This window comes from Equus przewalskii, chromosome 22 (assembly GCF_037783145.1).
Source record: "Equus przewalskii isolate Varuska chromosome 22, EquPr2, whole genome shotgun sequence".
NCBI lineage: Eukaryota > Metazoa > Chordata > Mammalia > Perissodactyla > Equidae > Equus > Equus przewalskii.
The window spans coordinates 668,350-694,555 of record NC_091852.1 but is presented as its reverse complement, the minus strand read 5'-3'; the positions used below and the strand labels follow the sequence as shown (position 1 = coordinate 694,555).

Here is a 26,206-nt window from a genome sequence, read left to right as displayed (position 1 = left end):
CCTGAGATGACTGCTGAGCAGGCTCCGTTACAGCACACCTGCAGGCGGCGCTCCTCCCACTGCACCTGTGCCAGTGGCACCCCTGGAGTTGGATGGTACACAGCTGGCGAGGGCGTGGCGAGCCTGTCTATGAACTCTGCAAAGGTTTAGCATGAATTTTCCTGGGGAGACAGGTCGACTTCAGCCTCTATCAAATAGTCCACAGGGGCCACTAATGTAAAAAAAATTCAAGAAACACTGTCTACTGGGGCTTGGAACTGTAACACTGCCAGAAGGGGTGTCCATCTCGTCCCTTCCCCAACCCAGTCATCCCCCCGGGTCAGTGACAGGAGGGCCCAGCTCGGTCAGGGCTGAAATCCCAATACTCAGTGGAAGAACGAGACAGAAACTCTTGCTGAGGCCGAGGCCTGGGCCAGAGGCAACAAGCTTAGATTGCACCTTGAGAGGATTTCTGTTGGTGAGCGCTGTGCTGTCCAGAAGAGATCTTCTTTGGGAGTCTAGCCCCTGCGGATCCCGAGCCAGATTAAAAGCCGGTCTAGAAAGGTTATAGCCCGAGACAGCCAACCATCGCTGGAAAATGGAGGAGACAGCCAGAGTTGTATTTACAACTCTAGAACCTGTCTTAGGGAGTTACTGCGTATGGCAAGGACTAGTTTAACATGGCAGCTGGAGAAAAGGCCCCAAGGTCCATGCTCTAAACTCCTTGTTAACTGCAAGGCAAATCTGGCGTTGGTCAGAGCAGAATCACCCTGAACCAGTGATCCAGGGTGGCCACAAGCCACCCCCAACCCGGTCCTGTCCTGCCCAACAGTGCTCTGTGAACACTCCACTGCTACTTAAGGATATGCCAATCCCTGGCCTGCCTACAGTGCCTCGGTGTGTCGTCCAGCTGTCACAAGAGACCCCTCACTCTGAGGGTTAGAGACAACAGGCATGGTATTCTCTCCATGGCTTCACTGTAGGGGACAAGCCAGGGCCAGGCGGAAAGGCAGCTCGCTCACCCACTCATGACTACTCAGGACCTTGTTCCCAGGGGTGAGCACACTGCTGCTCTCTCTCTAAGTGAAACCTTTCCTCTGGCCCCTTCCTCTGCCCGCTGGGGCTTGGGCCAGGGCAGAACAAGGCAGGACAACAATATTCACTTTAGCAGGGTCCCAGAGCAGCCGTCGCCGCCTCCATGACACTGCTCAGTGAAGCTGATCAGTGGTTCCCAACTGGGGGCAGCACTGCCTCCTGAAGGAGGTTGAAAATGCATGGGGGTGTCTGGATCAGCCAATGGTTGGGAACAAGACTGGCAGTTGGTAGGTGGGGGATGCCAGGGATGCCAGACCGGCTGCATTTTCCAGAGTCCTACGCAAGGAAGAATCATCCGGCCCGAAAAGTCATCTTGTTTTAAGTAGGGAAGCACACCCATGATGAGAAGAAACTACTGTCTTTCTCCAATAAAACAGTGCACAAGGCATATGACCGCTTCCACTCTTTCTTTTCCCACCCAAAGCCTCTCCCCATTTAAAAATATGATATTTGGCCATTAGAAGAAGCCGAGGGGCCAAGGCCAGTGCCCTGGTGGTAGCCAGCCCATGTAGGGGCTGGCCCTGCCCGGCGGGAGGCCTCCTTACCTGGGCATTTCAGTGTGGATGGAGCACCCGTCATCCAGAAGCATGTCAAAGCCATGCAGACTTGCTAGCAAAGAGACGAGACACAGTTAGAGACAGGCAGGTGTTCAGACATGCTGCAGGAGTGGAAGCATCTTCATTCCCACGTGCTGGGCCAGCATCCTCAGTGAAGGAGCTGGGGTGTCAGGAGGAACTGGGAACCGTTTGCCTAAAGGGTCCATTTGCTCCCCCCAAAAATCTGAGAAAAATGGTGAGACTATAACATAGGGACATAGTGCGCCACCACTTAGAAGACAAATGCCCCACATCTGAATAATGGGGCAGCTGAAAGAGGACTACACATAGCAGGGAGCAACACTGACCCACGCCCCAGGGCACTGGGGCCAGTGTCCTGCTATCAGTTAACCAGCTCCACACTGTCAGTCAGCTGCTCATGGGGGAGGGAGAGAGCACATGGTCACTGTCCTTGCAGAGAGCGAGAAGACAGTATTTTTACTTTTCTATTAAACATCTATGGCTCTTAGTATGTGCCAGGGGCTTGTTCTAAGTAATTAACAAATATTAACTCATTTAATCCTCATACAACCACATTAGATATTGTCATTCTGGCCCAAATCAAACAGCTAATAAGTGGCAGAGCAAAGGTTTGCACCCAGTCTGGATCCAGAATCCATGCTCTGAACAATTATACTAAGCTGCTTTTTCTTTTTTTTTGAGGAAGATTAGCCCTGAGCTAACATCTGCTGCCAATCCTCCTCTTTTTGCTGAGGAAGACTGGCCCTGAGCCAACATCTGTGCCCATCTTCCTCTACTTTATATGTGGGACACCTGCCACAGCATGGCTTGACAAGCGATGCCATGTCCTCACCCGGGATCCAAACCGGCGAACCCTGGGCCGCCGAAGCAGAATGTGCCCACTTAACCCTGTGCCACTGGGCCAGCCCCTAAGTTGCTTTTTGACCCAGTGTATGTCAAAAGCTTTAAAATTTTGCATATCCTTGACCCAGAAATGCCTTTCTTAAGAATTTATCCTAAGGGAATAAGCAGTCCCACCCAGGAAGAATTTACATTCGAGAACGTTTATGCAGCATAATAATCATAAAAAGTTGGAGACCACCTACACGGGCCGCAAGGGGAGAGGAAGAGTATGGAAGGCATGGGGCGCCGCACCTCTGTGGAGGACTGCTCCCACCACACTGCCCTCCAGGGCACAGCGGCGCTCAGACCCAGAGGAGAAGAGCAAGCAGTCACTGGGCATCAGGACCCACGCGGGCACTGGGTCCCCCAAATTAAGTGGAAGCCCTAACTCCCAATATAGCTCAGAATGTGACTGTATTTGGAGACAGGCCTTTAAGGAGGTAATCAAGTCAAAATGAGGCTGTAGGATGGGTCCTAATTCAATCTGGCTGGGGCCATAAGAAAGGGAGATGAGGACAGACAGGACACCACGAATTGGAGCCCAGAGAAAGCCCAAGGAGAGAGGCCTCAGAAGAAACCAGCCCTGCTGACACTTTGGACTTCCAGCCCCCAGCACAGCGAGACAATAAACGTCTGGGGTTGAGGTCTGTGGTGTTCTGCGACAGCAGCGCTAGCACCCCTGCACCCAGGGTTCCAGCCGCTTTTACCACACCCGCCATGACTCAGACCGGTCAGGAGGTGAACACAGCAAACCCGAAGGCGGCTTGGTTAATACTTTTAATTACATGATTACAATTATACAACTTCCACTATTCAATATTCTGTATAAAACCAGTTACAATGCACAATATTTTCAAATGCAACAATATGTATCAAACTAATAGATAATGCAAAGTTTACAGGCCATTATGAAGCTTTATCTTAAAAATCCCTTCAGGAAAATAAACAGTCATTCAACCACTTCTCTCAGCTTTATAAAATATGATTAGAAATATACAGTTTAATTAAAAAAAACAAGACTGATCAAATACTGATTAATCAGTTACATTTTAAAACTTTTAATAATCTGTACATGAGTGCAAGTTAGATAAAAGTCTGCAAATTATTAATATAAAACCGCAGTACTATAATAGATGAACATGTCTGCTGACAGTGAATTCTACCGGGCAATGAAGGAAGTAATTTCCTACACAGTAGAGGCGAACCGTCCAGGCTTTCACACACGTCTGCACGTCTCCCTTAGCGATGCGGAGATACCCAGACAGAGGAGAGACGGAAGAGCAGCGGCTAGCCTCACCAGGACAGCTTTTGTGGCAGAGAGCTATTAAAGGACGAGGATATGTTTTTCAAGTTGTTTTCGATGAGCACTGCTTTCTGAAATGCAATGATTACTTTTAAAAATGTATGAAGAGAAGCAGTTAAGCTACTTTCAAAACAAACATCAAGGAGCGCATTGTCATCTGCCATGAATGGTCACTCGAGCGAAGCAGAGGCTCCAGGAGCTCTTGGCACACGCCACCCAGGACGCCTGGGTCGCACGGCACTAAGGCCCCGGTCTCCGGTCCCAAGGCCAACACACTCGCCTCGTGAGAACACTGGGGGACTCCTCCAAAACTTACCCGGGCCCAAGAAAAGAGGTAGAAATCACCCCTGTGAGTGGGGGAGGAGGGCAGGGGAGGCGGCGAGGGCTGGCAGGCTGAGGGGACCAAGTTAGAGCAGAGTCTCTGGAGACAAGAGCAGCGGGCCGCGCGGAAGCAGCTACATATGGTGAGTAAGGCTACCTGCATAGTGAGGCACTGCTCAGGACCGAGCCCCTCACGGACAGTGAGGACAGCTTCCCAGGTTTCTTTAGCATTACAAAATCGAAGTCTGTCTCTGCTGCTAGGTACCCAGTTCTGCAAACACCCTTCCTTCAGACTCTCGCTGATTTGAGTCCCCAGAATGCTCTGAGGGCACCGAGAAATATTCATTTCTAACTTTAATTCCAATGGAAACTGTCGAGGTGTACTTTCAAAGCTATTTAAGGCTCTTAAGTTAAAGGAATCTCTCCATCTGACATGTCCTCTTTCATATTCCATAGCAACAAGGTCTTCTGTGACAAGGACTCAAAGTTAGATTGTGGGCGTGAGGGAGTTTCAGCTGGGGGAGGAAAGAGTCCACTCTGATTCACAGCACGAAGAACTTCCCATCGTCAGACCCAGAGACTTCCTGGACTCTAGACATGTCTCTAGGACGTTTAACACTGTGCTGTGCAACCCTCCCGAAGCGCACACGGCACGTCCTTCCCGTGCTCGAGGGGGCTTCTGTATCAGATCACCAGTTCCCTGTGACTGCCTCCAGGGAGCCTGTTACATACAAGGACTTTTACAAAGAGTCACAGTGATAGCAATTCTACTTGGAAACATGAGCAGCCAACACGAAAAGGCAATTTGTCAAACAAAAAGTACTGTGGTTAACACTGAAGCCCAAATGTTTCACTCTTGGCCAAGACACCGATGGCTTATTCGCTGTGAAGAAGACAGACATTTGCTTGTTCTGACGGAATAAAAAGCCAAACCAAGAACAGAAGTTTGATTTTTCACAACTACCTGTATTATTTATACAGGCAATGGCCTTTAAAAGTATAAAGGGAAGAAGAGTTGCCCTGAGAATCCCACCGTTTCACCTCCGGGCACAGTCTGAGTATTTAGTATCGTCTCCCAGCACGAGAGAGTAAACAGAATGTTTCTCCTCCCACCCAAAGCTTCTCAAAGAGCGTCTTCCCCCAGGCAAGTGGGTCTCTGTGTCTACTCACTTCCAGGGACAGACAACCACAGTTCTTCTGAGGTCTGGTCCGCGGTGTTTAAAAGACAGCGTGACGGGGGGGGGGAAGAGCTGCTTGTTTGGGCCAAAACTGTGGCATCTTCCATCTCCCCTCGAAGCCACTCAACCTGACAACTTACTCCAAGAGAGTAAATACCAAAACGGAACTGTGGCCTTCCAATTACTTTTGCCACTAACAGCCTTCGATTTGTTTATTCCGATCACTTCTTATTCCTCATAGTTTTGTTAAAAAGGCAGCTTTTTAAAATGAAAGTGGCTCCTGGTCTGACTCCCTCCTCTCACGATGTGAAGGCATTTGCCTTTCCACACTGCGCCCCCTTGTTCTCCGACCCAGGACAGGCACACAGTGAGCAAGAGCTAGAGCCACTCACTTCCTACCCGGGAGTGACCAACGTGCTCGCAAAATATTCTTTTATTTTGGGCCCCATTTTTTTTTAAAGCAGCAAACTGTTTTTGTGATTGCTTTCTATCACAGACTCTGCTGTTTCTGTAGGGTTGAGGGGAGAAGGCACTCTGGAAAGATCTATTAGTTGTATTCTCTAACCAAAGGCAACAGTGAGTTTCTTATTTACAAACAACAGAAATCCAGATGCAAATAAGTGGCACTGAAATCAAAGGGTACAGAACAAAAACAATCCACGATGCTACAGAGAAAGACCCTAATAGAGTGGTAACTTTTTTTTTATTTTTAAAAAGCCACCATTATTTGGGATTGCTGTTTCCAAGGGGAAACCCCGACAGTGTGGGGTTTTTATGCATGGAAGGAAATACGGTTTTTATTTGTACGACTGGACAACCAACAGCAGGCAGCCTTGGCGTTCTTCAGTCCCTAAATGACATAAAAAGGAACGACTGACAACAATCTTTCCACTGTGCTGCCAGTTTCTCCTCCTGAGTCTTCTAAAGCTATCATTAATATCTTCCTGCAAGGTTTAGGTTAGAAAAGTACCACTTTCTATCACAACATGCAACAGTCTTTAAATGTGGTTTTCACAGATTCTTGTTAATAAAGCACTCTTTGGTGGAAGACAAGCAGCTTGGGTACCTAACAAAGTTAACATTACGACAGTATTACAAATACGAAAGTGAAGATGATTAAACCAAACAGTATCAAATTACAGAAAGTAGCATTTCAGTAATGCCTGTTTTATCTTTATAAATTTTGACACAGGGTAAACAGAAAATAAATACGTAAAAAAACCCCATCGGAGCCTCAATTCTTCTGCAGGCCAGCAGCTACAGTGATTGCCATCACAGGCACACGCGCCACAGACGGGCCGGCTCTCCCGCTGACAGAGAGCTGCCTGTCTACACCTGAGACCAAATGCACAACTGCTTTTTTGTTGTTAAACTTGAGACGTTTCTAGAAAGGAGAGTCGGGCAGGCTTCGAGTCCTTCACTTGTACCCAAACTCATGTAGTTATTTAAACTCCAGCGGACATTTTCTTCCTTGAAAAAACTTCTTAGGTGGAAAGCAGCTAAGGCTTTTACAATTTTGTTTTGTTTCCAGATAAATTGTGCTAAGTCTTGTGGTGGTTTTCTGTTCCTAGAGTCTTCCTTCAGTTCTGGTCACAGGTTTTTACTTAACGCAAGACTGTTTTAGTCCTTGAAATGGAGGGACTACAGGGGGGGAAAAAAAAAGGATTTTACCATGAAGGTTTTCAAACTTCCTATTTGTAGTTATCAAGGACAAGGAAGGCAACACAATAACAATATTGACATGCTAAAAAGTAGACACTTTGTACAATTTTTTAATGACAAGTACTTTGGAAAAGACAGTACAATATCAACCAGAAAGTAAAGACAAACAGGAGAGAAAGGCAGAGCAGAAAAAAGTTCAGTTCTGCAAAAAATAAAAAAACAATAAAAAACAATAAAAAAAGAAGGGAGGGCAAAAGCAGCTGAGCAATGAGAGTACCATAATGCCATTAAGGGCATTTGCTGCAAAGCAGTCCTTTTCCTTCTTTCCCTCTGAGGAACCAGGCTGTGGGAAAAGTGGAAAGAACGAAAGACAAAGAGTGTTACTTGATTACTTCCAAAGCAGGAACTCGGTTACAGAAAAGCTCTGGCACCTCAAGCAGTTTCCAGTTCAGCAGAGCGAAGCAGCCCGAGCCTGGCTCCCACATCCTCGGAGCACCCTGCAGGCTGCGAGGGACACCCACGCCACCTCCTAGTCACCTCCTAACCCTCACCCAGGACGCAGCCAAGGATGCAGCCAGGAGACGCCTCGCCGGGATGCCCGAAGGTAAACACTTGACCTTGACTGATTCTCACCCTTCCTCCCTTCTTTCCTTCCTCAATTTATTACATTACACTTTCAACTAAATGGAAACTTTCAGAGAAAAACTAAAGCAAAAGAAGAGTCAGAAAAGCCACTTCCAATCTGGAGGTGACCCTCACTTGCACGGTGCTGACGCTCTATCAGGGCAGCTCATCTGAACTGATCAGACAGTCTTCAGAGACCCCAACAGAGTACTGAGTATAAAGATCCAGGTCAGTTGGTAGAGTCAAGTGGGAAAATATCTTGAATTTCAAAAGGAAATTAATATCTTAAAAGATCAGAGATAACCAGCATTCTAACAAAAGAATATTTAGACACAACATTCTGGGACTTCTACACTGATGTACATTTAGAGACAATGGCAATAACAAAAAAGCCCAGAGGTGATTGAACAGACACTGAGATCTGAGACTCCGAGGGACAAGAAGCAGCGACAGGCATGAGAGGATGGCAAAAGTCACAAATGAGAAGACTCAAGAAGCCAAAGTCCTAAATGTGGCTACTCCCGATGGAAGGGCTTGTGAAAAGACTCATGCTTTCAGAGGCCAGGAGCCTGGGCATTCATCTTTTCCCAAATATGAATAATTAGGTACAAAATATCCCAAAGCAATGAACATGAGGTTGGTTTGGCAGGTGGAGCAGAAAATGATGGTTCCTAATGATGCAACCCGGAATTTAAAAAAAGCACTTGTATGTGATATTTTTCTTAGAAAATGGATGAATTTATAACTAAGGAAAAAAAAAAAAGACAGAAATGAAAGAATGCCCCAAAGAAAAAGCCTAAGCCTACAGAAACGTGTACTTGACAGGTGAGTCGTGTAAAGACATGAACTGAACTGAATGGGATCAGATGAGGCGGCTGCAGGTTCTCAGTTGGAGGCACAATGATGAAACTTTCAAGACTCAGTCTGAGAGAGCTCTTCAGAGAGTTCATGCAAGAACCCTGAAATTCAGGACAATTCTATTTAGCCAATTCTTCACTGAATTTATTAATTCTCAAAAGAGGAACATTAAAAATGACTTTACAGCTCTAATAAGAAGTGGGAGGTGTAGAAACCAGTTAATTCATTTCTTCCGAGTTGAGAAAGGGGATGAGGAAGGCGCCACACAGACCCCCTCGGCACTGAGGGTCAGCGCGCCCCTTCCACCCGACACTGCAGTGCTCCCGTCCCGAGCCGCCGCGGCCACGCCAGGACGGAGCTCATCACAATGGACTGAAGCTTAGATGGGGCTGATGTTCGGTGGGTACACGGGGAATAAGCACCTGCCATGAGAGAAACACGGTGGCAATCCTGCCCAACAACAAATACTTATGACAACACCCCTATTTTTTCAGTTTCCAAACTGCTCTTTTAACATGTTTCTGGAAAAGTTTTCCAAAGTTGTAGAGCCTCTCAGTAAACTGTCAAAAATCAAAAGAGCCACATCAGTGAAAAGTGAGTTTAGGTGAAGTCTTCGTCCTGGAAGCCTCTAAGAACAGAACAAGACATGGAAACGAAAGGTCCATTTCCTATGGACAACAGAGATGATGAGGATGACATGCGAACAGCAGCAACCTGCAAGAGAGGAGGCCTCCCAGACCGCAGTGACCGCAGGCTGGCAACCCTGGCGCCTTCCAAGGACTGATGAAAGTACACTGAAAGGGTGTGCTTGTTTTTACTGCTGTTCAAAGAAAAGATTTCTATTCAATATCTTAAAATTACTCAACAATCTTAGCTCACATTTTTTTGTCCCAATTCAGATTATGTCCAATTATGTTAATTCCCTCATTACCCTCCAACCCCAAACAAATCCTATTCAGTAGAAAAAAGCTTGGCTGCACGACTCCCATCAGGCCCGGGAGTGGGAGTGGGACCTGCGCATAACGTGCTTGCGTCTCGTCTGGGGGCTGCAGGCGGCTCTCAGTTAAGGGAAGGTGAACACAGGCCAGAGCCCCAGAGAGGCACAGGAGGCCCTGCAGGGAGGGGTGGCTGAGCACGCCGTGAAACCCAGTGAGCTCTCACTGTCTGACTTCTTTGCCCCTCCAAATCTCTGCAAGTCCACTTCTGAATTTAAAATAAGTCCTTTTGGTTTTCAGTGCTATCCCAGACGCCTGGAAACTGCTTTGGGCCATTTCAACATTCAGTCAAGTGTGTTCAGTCTGAAGCCTACGTTAGAGCCCTCAGAGCATCTGGTCCAGGGACCTCGGGCAGACGCTCACTGCAGGAACCACCTCTGCTGAGAAGCACACGTTTAGAGCACTAGGCAAGACCTAGATGGAGAAACTGCCACACGGCCACCCTCAGAGGAATGTGGTGTGGCTGGCACACGAGGTCCCAGCTCCTGGACTCTACGCCTCTGAAACCTGAAGAGCACAACCCAGAAAAGCAGAATTAAATGTACAAAACACACTCGACTGTAATGGAAGCCTGAGCAATTATACCTAAAAAAAATTCATTCATTCAAAACATGTCTAACTATCACCAACAGCAGGTTTTGTATTTGAATTTTTAATAGTTTAATTCACCTACAAGTGTCAAAGTTAAGTGTCAAACTTAAAATACCCCCAATCCCCTCATTTACTGTTCAAAAGTTGGAAGAAAATGACAGAAAAGAAAAGAAAAATCCCCACTGTCCTACCAACCAGATGCCGTAAGATTACGGCATATTTTTCCTTCATCTTATTTCTATATATAGAAATGTATACATCTATAAATATTTATACGTCTATACATTTCTATACATACATAAAGTACATTTTACATTTACAAAATTAGAGTAATAATTCATAACTTTTGTGTGTAGCTCTTTTCCCTTGTTACTCCATGAGCATTTATCCAAGTTGTTAAATTTTCTTTAAAAACATGACTCTTGATTCATTTGGCAAAATTCAACAACCTTTAGCCCATTTCCCATTTATCACTGTTATAAATAACATTCTGATATTATAAATGTACCTAAATCTTTGACTTTTGTCAGTAGTTCTCTAATATTCTTCTCAAGTGGAATTAGAATGTAAAAAAGAGTATAAATATTTGCTACTTTCTAATGAAGAATTTTAAATGCTAAAATCGCAAGTCGCTGCCCAGTTCTCAAATATGTGTACTGGCCAGTACTGCAGCCCCAGGTAAGAAAAAGTGTGCAGTAAAACTGTACGAAAGAATCGGCCAAGAGGGGAAAACGGCAGCACTGAACAATTCCTCAAAAGGGCAAAACACACAGAGCTCTTTGGTCGTCGGCAAGTCCCTCAGGACACAGGCTGCCCTGAGACCGCCAGAGACTCACTCAGCACCAAGGAGGGCACCGCGGCCCAGAGCCGCAGAGACGAGGGCAGGAGGTCAAAAAGAAGCAAGGACAATTGTGCACGACATTTGGAAGTCTGGTTCAGACGACCGTCAGACCTGTTACAAGAGACACACTGTGCCACGAGCAGGACCTTGTGCTCAGGACGCCCAGGCTGCCAGCTCCAGGCAAGATACACCCTCATGGAACGGGTGCCAGCCCTCACTCCTGAGATGACAGTGAGGAGGGTTTGCTCTTCCCTCAAAAGGGATCTGTGTTTAGAACAGACTAGAAATGAAATGTCAGGGGCCAGCCCTGTGGCCGAGTGGTTAAGTTCGCCCACTCTGCTTCAGTGGCCCAGGGTTTCGCCGGTTCAGATCCTGGGCGCGGACCTAGCGCTGCTCATCAAGCCAAGATGAGGCAGCATCCCATATAGCACAACCAGAAGGACCTACGACTAGAATATACAACTATATACTGTGGGGCTTTGGGGGGGAAGAGAAGAAAAAAAAAAGATTGGCAACAGATGTTAGCTCAGGTGCCAATCTTTAAAAAAAAAAAAAAAGAAAAAAAAGAAATGAAACGTCTGCCTTCAGTTCATGATACACACCCAAAGACAATAGTGAGTGATGATGTGGTCACAGAACATGTCCATTTTCTTGTTAAATCTTGTACTAATGAAGGAAGTAAAAGATAGCAGCTCAAAGGGAAAGAACTAGCCCCCTCGGGTGTGGACTGTGGTTGAGAGGACAGTCACTCAGTGAAGAAGGACCTCAAATTCACTAGAGTTCTCATTGTTCTACTATCACCCTTATTTGCAGCTAATTTTCCAAAAATTAAGCTGTATCTCATACACAGATGGGAAGATTTCCTCCAAGTCCTGACAGAGAGCTTTGGAAATTCTTAATTTAAGAACTTGTAAGTACAATATTCTCAACTTTCCCATATTATGACCCAGACACCACATTTCCACTGTTGAGAATCACCTCTGAAAAACAAATCCAAACAAAAGCCTCCACGAAAACAGCCCAGATATTCTAGAGGACGAACAAGTCAAACATACGGGGCTAATGTCCCATCACAGGGACTCTGCTTTCTCCCGTCTTCAGTCCTAGCTCCAGAAGGGCAAACTGGGAAAGCAAAGCTTGGAACTTTTCAGGAAAGTAGGGTTCTCTTCTCACCTTTTAAAACTGCTTTTTCTTGCAGCAGACCTGGTGGTTCTTTTAGTAATGCCTGCACTGCCAGAAATGTTAGGTTCAGACGTTTTACAGCTCTGAACACGGGACTGAAGAATTACTCTGGAAATAGTTGGAGAAAAAGATGATTATATTCACTGAAACAATTTGCAAATACTTGACAGAGGAAGGCATTTTTGCACTTCAATGCAAATTATTTTATTGAGAATGGATAGGATTTTCCATAAACACATTTGCCCAAAAAAATCAGAACTACATTTTTACATCAAGGTCTTTTAAAATGAAGTGTCTCATTTCCCTATAATGTTACATAAACCAGAGTACTTGCCTTTTGGAAAATGAATGACCTGGAATTTTAAGTAATTCCCACACCAAAGAAATCAATCAGCAAAACACATTTTTGTGCCCCAAAGTAAAAACAGATTCTCTGAATTCTAGTCATGGAAACAAGAAATCATTTAAAAGTCCCAAATTCTAAAGAATATGAATATATCTACACAATATTCATTCTTCAGAGCTGAAAGTATGGGCAATAAATCCCAAATCAATACTAATTTTATACATTTCAAATTTTAAAACTGTGTTCAAGCAAAATTTTGAATTTTTCCTAGATTATAACTACTCACTAAATCACCAAGTACCATTAACATGAAGTATCACTAACATGAAAGCGAAGCTGTTTAAATTTGTGAAACTTGATTTAACTAAACTCTAAATATCTCAAGGAACTGCTGTGTCTGGGAGTGGACTGCCCAGGAGGCGAATTCCCGGCTCAGAAGAGCAGCCTGAGCTGCAGCCCACGGGAGACCCTGCGCACGAGCAGAGGGTGTCGTTAATCCCTCAGTGCACTGTCACAGGGAAAACAGCAAAAGATTCTGTATGCGGTTGTTCTCTTCAGGAGCTGACGACCAAAACACTGAACTGCACACACACATTTACATATACTCAAATTTTTATTTGTCTAGAAGAGAATACACTGACTTAAAAAAAGCTTCCTCCTCTCAAATCCAAACATAAAGGTGAGACAGCCGGCAACGACTTACGTGAACCCAGTTCCTAAGAGCAAAAAGAAACCACGAAAACTAACCAGCAGGCCCACATCCTATGCTGCATCGCCACCACCTCGGCTGACATCCAAAGCCAGGCCCTTAACATGTAGTCGAGACTAGTAAATTCCTATCATCTTAGAATTTCCCAAACCACAGCATATTCAACACTGAGTAAAACGCTAACTTCTCCTCACTAAAGAAACAATGGGCTGTATTGTACCCTGGGAGAGGGCTGGAGCCCAGCAGTTTTCCAGCAGCTTGGCGAAGAGAGGAGGAGGGCTGGGGAGGCCCCTACCCCAGATGTTTGGCTTTCTCCAAGCAGTATTTCTGAAAGCTTAGGAAACAGGCCTTCAGTCTCACCGGAGGGAAACCGATGGCGGGTAAATGAGCCAATGCTTAATTCAAGATTCTTTATAAAGTTTCAACAACCTAAATGTTGAATGTTCTAACAAAATAGAAAAAGTATATACAGACACAGTTGCATGATCAAAGAAGGCACCAACTGCCCTGGCATATGAATTCCAGCCTGAAAACAGGATTTATTTAAAAATTCTTTATGATTATATAAAGTGATATATAAAGGCCACTTGTGGCCCAAAAGCATAGACAACTAACAAACACATTGTAAAATCATTAATATGTGAAACAAAATAAGAGCCGACATATTGCTTGCTCAGGAAATTTAAGTCCTGATTTCTTAAATTAACTATTACTCAAATGTTTATTCAAAACAAGATATTACTGCTAAATCAAATTTTACGCTAATAGAAAACAACTTTTAAAAAGTATTTCTCTAAAATTAATGTAAATAATTCATGTGAAGTAATATAATGATAATATTAAAATAGCTAATAATTTATGTGGGATGTTATTTATTTACTTATTTTTTTTGAGGAAGACTGGCCCTGAGCTAAATCTGTGCCAGTCCTCCTATACTTTGTATGTGGGTCACTGCCACAGCATGGCTTGACAAGTGGTGTAGGTCTGCACCAGGGATCTGAACCCGTGAATCCGGGCCACCAAAGTGGAGCATGCCAGACAACCACTATGCCATGGGGCTGACCCTATGTGGGATTTTAAAAAGAAGAGCATGATAGAAATTCGGAATGCACTGATCACAACAGTAAAGATTTGAGTCACCAGGTATTTGCATTAACAACAGAACAGTTATTACATCTGTAGGTTATGCATCAATAAAGTGCGGAAACCAACAACTACACTTAGAGTAACTGTGACATCCTACACATCACACCATAAGGTGGGGTACACGGGCAGACATGGGTGAAGAGTTCATGATCCCATAGGGCATGTGGGAACCCACTACCTCCCACCCTGCAAACCAGGCTCATCACCAGGCTTTGCACAGCAACATTCAGAGTATGCATCTTCTCCTTTCCATTTCTCCTTGACAGAATCCTCAGTCCTACTTTCTATCTTTTGCCTATACTTCAGTTTACTTTCTTCTCTGCAGTATCTTCTGAGCCCCAGTATTCTCAGATTGCTACCTGCAACTTGAAGCATTCAGCAAAGCAAAAAATGGAAAAGCCAGGTCTCTCACCCATCAAGCCACAAAATGCTCTAAACATAAATGCTAAATTCCAAGTAAAGAATCCATCAGCGCGACTGCACACTATTCACATTGGTTGTTGACCACAGACACAAAACGAGCTTTCAAAGTGATGGGCCTGAGGCCCCACGGCCACCAGAGGCACCTTCCCATCATCTAAGAGTCTGACAGGCAATCTCAAGTGTTGTTCCAGTCAGGTTCTCCAAGCATCCAGGTAACAACCTACTAGGTGAGGCCACAACACCAGCCAACAGAGGGGAATGTCAACAATGGTGCCCACGAGGAGTCACCTCAAACGATAACTACAAGGATTATACCTGTTTATGTCACTGTTACTGTCGAAAGCTTTTGTTTCCATAAACTCCAAATTAATCAGGCAGGTTAAATTGAATACTCTGCTTTGGGTCTAGAAACGCAGTGGCAAATGTCAGTAATAACAAAAAAGGTTCTATCTTACATAGAATATTAAAAAGAAAAGAGCCTGATAGAGACTATCTTTAAACTTACCCTGGGAAAAATAATACAATTAGGAAGTGCCTGAGTGTTATCAGCAACGACTCCACCCATGTAGAACTCCATCTATGCAACATATCTTCACCACTCGGAAAAGTTAGAGAAGAATAAATCTACACAGCGTGTGGTGCTCCTGAGGCAGAATATGTGGAAATCTAAGTTTACTAAGAGAAGTAAAGAAAAAAAACACCTAAAAGGATAATCTATATCTGAAATATATCTGCCTAGGTGATAAGCTTGTATTAGTAAGATATTCAAGAAAATGTCATAAATAGGAACATGTTAAGCAGCTTTTCCTTAATTTTGAAAAGAATGGAGTCTGCTAGATTTTTACATCTTTTCTAGCCATCTGAAGACACTCAGTGAGACCACAAAGTCCTGGAGTTGGCTGCAATGGAATTTTACTTTGGACGAGATCCTGGAAGGAACTTTTTGTATTCCTTTATAACTCCCAAGTCCAAGTTGGAACAAGAGAAGAAATTCTTGAAATATGAGCTAAAGAAAAAGTTTCAGAGAAAAGAATGCAGCCTAGACAGAAGAGGGTGGCGGAAACCGTGGTCTGAGAGGACACGCCCTCCATTCTGTGCTCACAGACTTAACTAAAGGACGGTCTGCAGCTGAGCTTCTTGCCACTTTCCTCTGCAGAAGTCTCTGTACCGCTAAGGCGTTCATTTAAGGATGAAAGATACCAAGAGAACACAAATTCTGCCTCTCTTACCTAATGAAGGCATTTTGGTGACTTTTGGGAAAGGAGGAGCGTGGGGGGAGTAAGGAGCCCAATCACTGTCACGTGGAAACACAAACATAAACGACGGGCTCCAGGCGTCTCTGCTTTCCTATTTTCACTTACTATCAAGTTCTGAACACTGTACTTAACTATATTCCCTAAAGGGAAGGGAACGAAATGAGGCAGAGGAGAAAATTCTGCATCCTCAAGACACAAGACTTATCAGGGAAGCCGCCGCCCGCTGCCAGTGGGGTGGACAGCGTGAGGAGCAGAGGAAGCACGAGGACGCGCACCACACCTCACCGCGACGAGAGCAAATCTCTACCAACAGCAGACAACCCTTGGGAAAATTCTTTTTGCTAGATTGGAAAGGATATACTGAGGATATTTACTCTAGAAAACACGCAAAACTTGTACCGACAACTGACTGAAAGAAAGCCACCCCGATTATCCCAAGCTAACTAAATATTTTCAACAAGGAAAAGAAATTATTTCACTGTCTTTATAAATTGCTATTTCAAAAAATCTGTTAAGATTAAGCATAACTGAAAAACAAAGTATGTTATTTTTAATATCCCCTGTATGAAAGGAACAGTGAATACCTCCCTCCCCAACACCATCGCATTAATTGAAAAGATTCAGAAAAAGAACCTTTGAGAAAAGGCAAACCAACAAAAGCTAGGAGAGCTGATAGTGAGGAAAAACATGCACCGTGAGAAACACACTAGACACCGGAGGTGAGCTCTAGTAGAGAAATGGAATGGGACACTTACACAGCAGCTATTTGTCAAAGGGTCCTGATGGCTACTGTGTTCTTAAACCATCGAGACCGAATAGCAGGATGGGGAGAATGTAGTCACAAACAATCCACCAGAGGACAACACTACACAGTGCGGAGGTCAGCACAGCTAGGGAGCATCTGGAAAGGGGTGAAGGGGAAAGAACAGATGTTCAGACTGGGAAGCCAAAATAAACAAAGTAATAAATAAATAAAGCCACGTGTGAATTTCAGATATCCTGTGATGCAAGGTGGGGAACAAGGATGGAGTTTTACGTTTTATGTAGGGAAAAATGCTGGCTTCAGTTTTAAACTGGTTTGATATTTGGTAACAAAAGATTAGACCCAATCTCTAGTTGGATAACCGCCCCATATTAATTTCATTGTATGATATAGAAATCAGAGTCAAAGTTATATGATCGAAATTCTTCAAAGAGCACATGATATGCACACACAGTAAACTAAACCAGGGGCTGGCCCCGTGGCCGAGTGGTTAAGTTCGCATGCTCTGCTTCGGCAGCCCAGGGTTTCGCCAGTTCAAATCCTGGGCACGGACACGGAACTGCTCATCAGGCCACGCTGAGGGGACGTCCCACATGCCACAACTAGAAGGACCCACAACTAAAAATACACAACTATGCACGGGGGGGTGCGGGGGCTTTGGGGAGAAAAAGGAAAAATAAAATCTTTAAAAAAAAAAAAAAACTAAACCAAACCACTGAGAAAAAGGAGGCAAAACCAACCAACAAAAAAAAAAGCCTTGTCCTGAAAATTAACAACAATCTCATAGGAGGCCCAATTATAAATGAACACAGCACAGCAGAACTGCTCTCATTCAGTGGAATTGTACTCCGCATCAGGAGTTCAGGCAAATCGCGTATTCTGAAAACAAAGATTACTGAAACACACCCAGCCTCAGGCAACACAAATTATGGGAAATTTCCCGAATGTATTAATACTAAATATTTTCCCTTAGTTGTTCTCCTCACTCATTTTCCTCGTGCAACCAAACCTGGCTTTCAGTTTGGCGTCCCCTAATCCATGGTCCAGCTTCCAGCACTGAGGAAGGACATCCCCTCGTGGCTGGGAGGGTGGTAACTCCTTCCAACCACTACACTCCCAGAGGATCACCCAGACACACCCGTGACCAATTACAAAAGGCTCTATTGAGCATTTGCTCTGCACAAACTATTAGGCTGATTAAGCCAGAACCGACTGATTTTTTATCTTGTCCTTGTCATCATACTCATCAAGCACTATGTGCCAGGCACTCTATCTGGTGACAAGCGGTTTCACTAAAGGGTGGACCTGCAATCAAATCTAACCTTACCTCACAATCCACACCTGCACTATCTCCTTTGCTACTCCCACAAAACCCCTACTGATACACATTCAGATTACAGGAGCTTACTGTTTACAGAGAAGCGGATGAATGGCCTAGGAACAAAGAACCTTCCACCCATCCCAATTTTCATTTGCAGTTACTGATTTAACAGTTATCTTAAAGGAATAATGGTCTGAATATCCAAGTGTCTGCATTACAGATTTTTATTTGTTCCTCTAGTAAAGCTCAAGGGATAAGAATTATTTTCCAATGATGAAAAAAACACTCATCTCCACTGTACTGTTAAGGGGGTTTGGGGAGTTTTTGAGGATAGCATATCCACATTTCCACCTTATTCCCATGTAGGAGGCACTACCGCTCTTCATGTATCATCTCATTTAACCCTAACAGACCTAGTGGAAATATCAGTATGTAGAAAGAGAGGCAGCATGGATAAAGCTATAAAATCTACCAAATCTATGTCAGCACAGATAATAATATACTTGCCATCACATCTTGATGGTCACTTCAAGGTCACAGCGCTACATAATTTACTGTCTTCATGGTAGTCAGGATCAGACATGCTCTCTGAGAAAATGAGTATTTTACAGTTTCTAACAACTTTAATTTTCCCCAAATACTGACTGTTTGTAAAACAGAAACCAATAATTGCAATGATATTTAATGTATTATAACTTCCATTAAGAATCACCAGTACATACATATTTTCACTAACTTTCCTTCTTACAAGTATTTTCATTCAGCTAAGTGCCACAGTGAACCAGAATACCTTGCCTGCAGTGACAGATGAGCCAAAACTGCGAGGCAGGAATTCAATTTAGATTTCTCCACCCAAGCTGCTGCTGGTTCACTCTGTCTCCGGCTCTGGGACTCATATTTCTAAAATAACAATAAGGACTTGGAAGGAAAAGGAAATCTCCAACTGACTTCTCTTCTAGGGCCAAAAGAGCCACAAATAAGAACAAAGAAGAGCTGATTAACAGCAAAGAGGGTTTGAAACAGCAGAGGGGCGGATAGGGAGAATGTTGTGGAGGAGAGAACGTGCTGTGACTAATCTAAGATCCCCCAGGGGCTTCACACATAATTAGGAGCTTAGAAGGACTTCAGCATTTTGCTTTTTCCTTTAAAAGTGTGGCCTAAAGTGTATATGGGAGGGGAACAGTTTTGGTGCTATTCTACTGTTTTTAGGATTATAATTACAATTAAAGAGGATCTTCAACAAGTTTGTCTTTTTTTTTTTAGCTTTTACCATTTTACGTGGTTTTAACTTACACCAAGAGTGCTTCAGAGGGGCCGGCCCCGTGGCCGAGTGGTTAAGTTCGCACGCTCCACTTCAGCAGCCCAGGGTTTCACCGGTTCAAATCCTGGGCGTGGACGTGGCACTGCTCATCAAGCCATACTGAGGCAGCCTCCCACATGCCACAACTAGAAGGACCCACAACTAAAAATATACAACTATGTACCGGGGGGTTTTGGGAGAAAAAGGAAAAATAAAATCTTTAAAAAAGAAAAGTGCTTCAGAGCAAAGGACACTGTTCTCTCTTCCTTTTAGGGGTGGGGGTTGTCACTAGAGAACTAAATGATGGCACAGAGGCTGGCCTCTCCTCCCCAGTCTCTGCTAGTCACTGTTATTAAACCATCACTGATCACACTCAACTTCCAGTCCCAGGGAACACATAACAGCATCTAGTGTCACCTTTTGGTTTCCAACAATATTTAGAATCTTAGTCTTTATTCATTCTTTTCTTTTCTACTACCACAAACCTATCAATCATGAAAGAGACTTTCATAGCTTTAATTTTTCTAGAAAAGACCATGAAGTGATTTGAACTCTCTAGAAAACATATTCACAAGGTAGCAGACTGAGAGAAACTAAAGGAAATTTCCTATAAGCGCTATTCAACAAGAACTTTTGACTAAGCAGAAGTCTGCTCCCCTGACCCCAAACTGGACTTTTGAACAAAAGGCAACAAGCTACTGAGAAATAAACTGATGTGCTGCAGATTCTTAAAAACAAAACAAAAGACCTGGGCACAACTAAAAGCAACCCACAGAATCACCCATTTTCTAGGGCTTGCGATTCATGGTGTGTTCCCTGTACCAGCAGATCTGCAACACCTGGAAGCTTGCTCAAAATGCAGAGCACAGACGTAGTCCAGACCCCCCGAGTGTGGCCTACATCTCAACAAACTCCTCAGGACTCAGCGGCACACAGAAGCTTGGGAGGCACCGCTCCAAGGTACCCCCTAGGTTCTCCATGGTGCCTAAAACTGGCTTCAGAATGATTACCCAGAGGAACTATAATATTCCTATATAAAAAGAACCATTAAGGGCTTAGATGAAAACTTCTGCTGAAATTAAAAACAAAATGGCATTTGGAGTTAAAAACTTATATAAAACACAGCATTCTGAAAGCATTCTAGTTGACTGAAGTACCACTAAGCTGCAAAGAGAAAGGTTATTAATGCCTATAACCCATCCTGACACTTTCATTCACCCGGTGCTTTATATTGGAAAACTCCATTCTTTTCATTTGGTCTTTTAAGAACCTCTTAAGATGGTGGTCCATGACAACACAGGCCTCATGTGTAATTCTACTTTAGAATTTAAGATTATGAGGAGATACCAGTGAAGAGCCACTTTTAATTGAAAAGAAAGCCTGTCCTTCTCTGCCATGAACATTTATTATGTCCTCAGTTTCTTACCTTATTACCCAAGGCCCACTGAGCAGAATGACCTATCTCCATCAACTGCCCCCTCCAGAAAAGCTGCAAATTTGGTGTCCCACACAAAAAAGGAGGTTACTAGAAGGAAGGAATCCAATGGCATAGGAGGGAGCATTTACTAAAGAATACCCTAGGAAAAAAGTACAATGGCTAAGTTTTTGATTCTACATATTTTCTAATAATCCCGGATGTTCCATGAGATTGTATCCAAACTAACACTTAACACAAGCAAGTAGAAGGGGACATACACATACACAATAATGATTAAACTTCCCATCCCCCGGCTAAACCTTCTGTAACTTGAAAATAATTCCTCAAACAAATTAACACAAAACTATGGTTTAATCTAGTTCATTGTTTCCCTAAAATAATATAATGACATTAAGCCACCATAACACCAGTGATTAAATTCTATCATATCAAACTACCTGCAATATGGTAGAGAATTTAAAGAAATTCACAATTAATAACTATAGACCAATCAGTTATTCTGCAGTTTACATCTGCTGTCACTGTCTTGAGGACGTCACATGGTGATTATCCATGGAGAAAAAACCTTCCTAACGTTGCTTTCCTATCTATATAGGCCAGCAAGGTTACAAGAGAAGATGGACATGAATGAAGGATAGCCAACAGCTTTGTGGGCAACACCCCCAGATTCTAAATAATGTCGATAATCATTTCAAAGTGGCATAATAGGCATGCAACTGTGGAGAAAAACACACAGAACAAAAGCTCATGAACGACCCCACGTACATATTAAATAACATCAACCACACAAAGGAAACCAGACTCACGTGAGGGGAATAGCGTTTGTTTTTGATTGTCTTCTGCTTTTCAGGGCCCGAAGTCTATCACCTTGAGTCACTCCGCTGATTTCGTCATCATCACTGTACTGTATAAGTAAAAAAATACTGAGCTACTGATTTAAGTTGCACTTATTAATGCAGTAAAGCACAGCACCTACATTTATCCACACACACATGTACACACACACACGATACACTTAACTTTCTGCTGAACTCTAAAATACTTTGTTGCTTTCCAAATAAAGCTACAGGTCACATTTCAAGATAACCAAAAGGTGACTTTCACAGACACAGAACCCAATAGCACTCGTTATGAAACATATCGACAGTGAAGAGGCATAATGGGTTTTCAATATCAAAAACATCCTTTGGTAAATTTCACAATCTACTTACCACTACTTAATATAGTATCACTCTCCCCTAAAGAACTCTTGGTTCTTTAAAGTCCTCCATCTGAGAACGACTGGTTCCCTAAGTGAGCTGTCACAAAATGGAGAAAAAGCGGGGGACGGGGAGAGTAACTAGGCCCATCTAACGAGCTTACTTCACAAATGTCTTTTTTCCACCAGTGCCTAGTAAGTAAAAAAAACTTTAGTTTTATGGACACATTACCTTGTTTTAACCATTTTGAATAAAAAGTTCCTAGAGAGGGCTATAAGTATAAAAAAAAAAAGTGTGACGATAATCCCTCAAAATGCGCTTTATTATTTTTATCTACAATTTTCTCCATGCCCTGAAAGGTTCTCAACAGCATTTAAAGCAATGACAACAGCGTGATGGGGACGCTTCGATTACCAGTTCGGGTTCCTGCTTGTCTTGATTCTCGACCCCACTAATTGAAATGTCATCAACAGCCAAGAGGAGTTTTGAGACAGCTGCTCTGTGTTTTCCATTCTCCTGACCCCTTAATTTTTGACGAAAATAGTCACCTTCCAACCAGAGGTTTGTCTGTTTCCTAGAGCATTTAAATAACATCATCAAAATACAGCTTTTCAGAAAAATACATACGAACAACTTTCTCCTATTAGACTATCCACTGTCACCAGAGACTAAGAAAAATTCTACTCCCATCATTTTCCAGACCCACGTGTTCCCTGAGGAATTACAAAAGCTCTCTGTTAACTTACATCACCAGAAATTGTTGCTGAGGCCCAATCACGGAGCCAGGTCTACAGATTCTGACCCAGGCAATGGTCTCAGCGGCTGTCATCCTGTAATGCTTCATGATGTAGCAGGCTATCAGCGTGCCCGTCCGGCCAAGGCCCGCTAGGAAAAGAAATAAAGCAATCAGATCCGTCTCACGGACTCAAGAATTTTGTTGCTGAGGGAAAATGTTTTTAAAAGGCTTCCCATGATTCTGCTCCCCTCACCAGTGGTTCTCAAGTTTGCATGCACACTCCAAACACCTGGAGAGTTTTGGAAAATACTGGCTCTGACCTCCAGAATTCTGATTCACTGGGTACGTGATACAGCCTGGAACTAGAGATTTCTAAAATTCCCCAGCTGATTCTGTGTATCGCTAAGACTGAAAATCACTTTCTAAGCCATGATTCTCAGGAAGTGCAGTTTTCTACTCTGGGTTTTCTGTTCATGGTACCAAAAACACAGGCTTAAAACCTTGCACTTTCTCCCTCATCTAACAGTTTTTTCTACTCTACTTTCATACCGATTTTCACATGGATCTATTTATTTATTTAATTTCCGTCTTCTCTCCAAAGTCCCTCCACTACATAGTTATGTATTTTAGTTGTGGGTCCTTCTAGTTGTGGCATGTGGGACACCGCCTCAGCGTGGCCTGATGAGTGGTGGTGCCATGTCCGTGCCCAGGATCCGAACCAGTGAAACCCTGGGCGGCCAAAGCGGAATGCACAAACTTAACCACTCGGCCTCAGGGCCGGCCCCCACATGGATTTATTTTTTTACTCTATTCCTGCTGTCCTCCTTTACTCTCATCTAGACCACTGGCATTACTTTTTGTGATGGTTAATTTTATGTATCAACATGGCAAGTCTAGTTGGACAAGACTGGTGAACTCTGAGTACGCAGACTGCTCTCCATAACGTGGATGCGCCTCATCCAATCAGCTGAAGGTCTGAACAGAAGCAAAAGACTGGCCTCCCCAAGCTGGAAGGAATTCTCCAACAGATTGCCTTTCGACTTTGCACCATCGGCTCTCCGGGGTCTCCAGCCTTCCAGCCCACTGCAGACCTCGTACTTGCCAGTCTCCACACACATGTAAGCCAATTCCTTATAATAAATCACCTTCCATACATATGCACATCCTGGTTCTGGCTGTTTCTCTAGAAAACCCTCACTGATCCAGATTTTAGTACCATGAAATAGCACGCTACTGTAACAATATGGGAAAACGTGAAAGTGGCTTTGAAATTGGAATTGTAAAGGCTTCAAAAATTTTAAGGCACATGTTAGAAAAAAACTTAGATTGCCTCAAAGAAACTGTTAGTAGGAATATGGGCGTTAACACTGATTCTGGTGCAAATCAGATGGAAATGAGGACTGTGTTATTGGAAACTGGAAGAAAGTCCTGGTTGTGAGAAAGTGACAAAAACCCTGGCTGAAAAGCATTCTAGTGCCTTTTGAAAGGTAGGCCTGGTGACTGACAACCCTGGATATTTAGCAAAGGAGATTTGTAAGCAAAGTGTTGAAGACGCAGCCTGGTTTCTCCTTACTGATTATAGTCAAGTGTGCGAGGAGAGAGATGAATTGAAGAAAGGATTGTTAAGCATAATGGAACCAGAAACTAAACATTTAGAAAAATCTAGGCCTAGCCATATTGCAAAAAGTGAGAAAGTTGTGTTCTGGAGCAAGGATGTGGTCAGTCAACTCCACAAAGAGAATACCCATGGATTTAATCAGCCCTCTCAGCAGAAGCCAGAGAGGGTGATGGCATTCTATCAGCAGACAGACTGCCAATTTGGACTAAAGGGATGGACACACGATGAAATAAAGGCAGGCTTTCAGATTTCCGGGACTCTATAGGACTGAACATTAGAGTCATCTGGCTGCAAACAAGCCTCATCCTCCAAGAAAAGGAAAGCATGACGCCGAGGGTGATGCAGAGGTCAACAGGGCTGCCACGGCCACCACAGGTCTGCGGATCAAGGCTATCTACTCCTGGGTTTCATGGGGTGGGCCACCTCCCTGGTTTCAGTAGACCTCAAGGGTAGGGCCACTGTCTAGGGCCAAGGGGGTGAGGCTGCCACCCCAGTGGGCATATAGTACAGAGAATCGAGCCACAGAGGATATTGTCGAGCCGTACGGTCTAACAGCATTTGCCTTGCTAGGTTTGGACATGCTTGAGGCCTGTCACCCCTTCCTTCTTTCTCATTTCTCCAGTTTGGAATGGGAATGTCTATTCTATGCCTGTCTCATTATTGTGTTTCAGAAGCAAATACCTCGTCTACTTTCACAGGTTCACAGCTGGGGAGGAATTCTGCCTCAGGATTAATTGTAGCCAGAGTGTCACCTGTACCTGATTTAGAGGCTATTGAGAGGAGACTTTGGACTTGGGATTGATGCTGGATGGGTTAAGAGATTCGGGGCTGTTGGGATGAGGTCAACGGATTTTACATGCGAGGAACTGTGTCCCCCAAAATCCGTATGTTGAAGTCCTAACTCCCAATGTAAGTGTCTCTGGGAAAAGGTCCTTCATGGACACAATTAACACTAAATAAGGTCATGGGGTGAGGGAGCACTTAGTCCAAGAGGACTAGTATTCTTCCTCATAAGAAGAGGAAGAGACACCAAGAGAGAGGGAATACAGAGGACAAAAACAAGGTGGCTGTCTGCAGGCCAGGAAGACAGGCCTCGCCACACACCAACCCTACCAGCACCTTGATCTTGGACCTCCAGCCTCCAGAACTGTGAGAAATACATTCCCGTTGTTGAAGTCACACAGTCTGTGGTATTCCGTCATGGTACCCTGAACAAACTAATACACCTCCTAATGAATCTCACTTTTCACTTGATAATCCAATCTTCACAGGCAACAGTTTTCTTCCCAAATCAAAGACCTAATCATATCAAATTCTCTTCAGGTTTTTAACCTTTAATCAGTCAACCTCAGGATTTCTCAGCCTCAGCACACTAACCTTTGGGGCTGGACAGTTCTTTGTGGTGGGGGCGTCCTGTGCACTGTAGGATGTTTAGGAGCATCTCTGGCCTCCACCCACTATGTCAGAAGTAACCCTCCCCCTAAGTTGTGACAACCGAAACATGTCTTCAGACATCAGCAAATGTCCCCTGGATACAAAAACCACTCTGAATGAGCACGTTAGCTGAGAATAACCTTAATTGCTTGTCATAATAAAAAAAAAAGATGAAATAATCAATGTTGAATTGTGTTTGTTTTAATTATGGTAAAATATACATAACATAAAATTTACCATTTTTGTACATACAACATTTTCCTGATTTCATTTACTTCTCTATGTTTCCTTTTAGCATCACTGAGCATTTTTAAGGCAACTGTTTTAAATTCTTTGTCAGGTAATTCAAAGACCCATGTTTCTTTTTTAAAAGATTTTATTTTTCCTTTTTCTCCCCAAAGCCCCCCAGTACATAGTTGTATATTTTA

At 43.7% G+C, this 26,206-nt stretch overlaps 1 protein-coding gene across 45 annotated transcripts in view; it reads right to left on the bottom strand.

Annotated features, from left to right (window-relative positions):
• Window positions 1-391: 391 nt before the first annotated feature.
• CDC14B (cell division cycle 14B) overlaps window positions 392-26,206 on the bottom strand; it is a 92,600-nt gene continuing 66,785 nt past the window's right edge. For 7 of the 45 annotated variants that reach the window (XM_070589864.1, XM_070589872.1, XM_070589869.1 and 4 more), the window contains 5 exons: window positions 22,737-22,875; window positions 22,405-22,564; window positions 21,598-21,695; window positions 16,725-16,870; window positions 3,299-6,977 (listed from right to left, as the gene is read on the bottom strand). In XM_070589864.1, the coding sequence (XP_070445965.1) occupies window positions 16,756-16,870; window positions 21,598-21,695; window positions 22,405-22,564; window positions 22,737-22,875 (512 nt within the window). In that variant the 3' untranslated portion in view covers window positions 3,299-6,977; window positions 16,725-16,755. Of the gene's footprint in view, window positions 571-1,619; window positions 1,684-3,298; window positions 6,978-7,275; window positions 7,342-12,080; window positions 12,198-16,724; window positions 16,871-21,597; window positions 21,696-22,404; window positions 22,565-22,736; window positions 22,876-26,206 lie in introns of those variants that run through there. The other 38 variants (XM_070589857.1, XM_070589859.1, XM_070589858.1 and 35 more) reach the window with 13 other exon arrangements.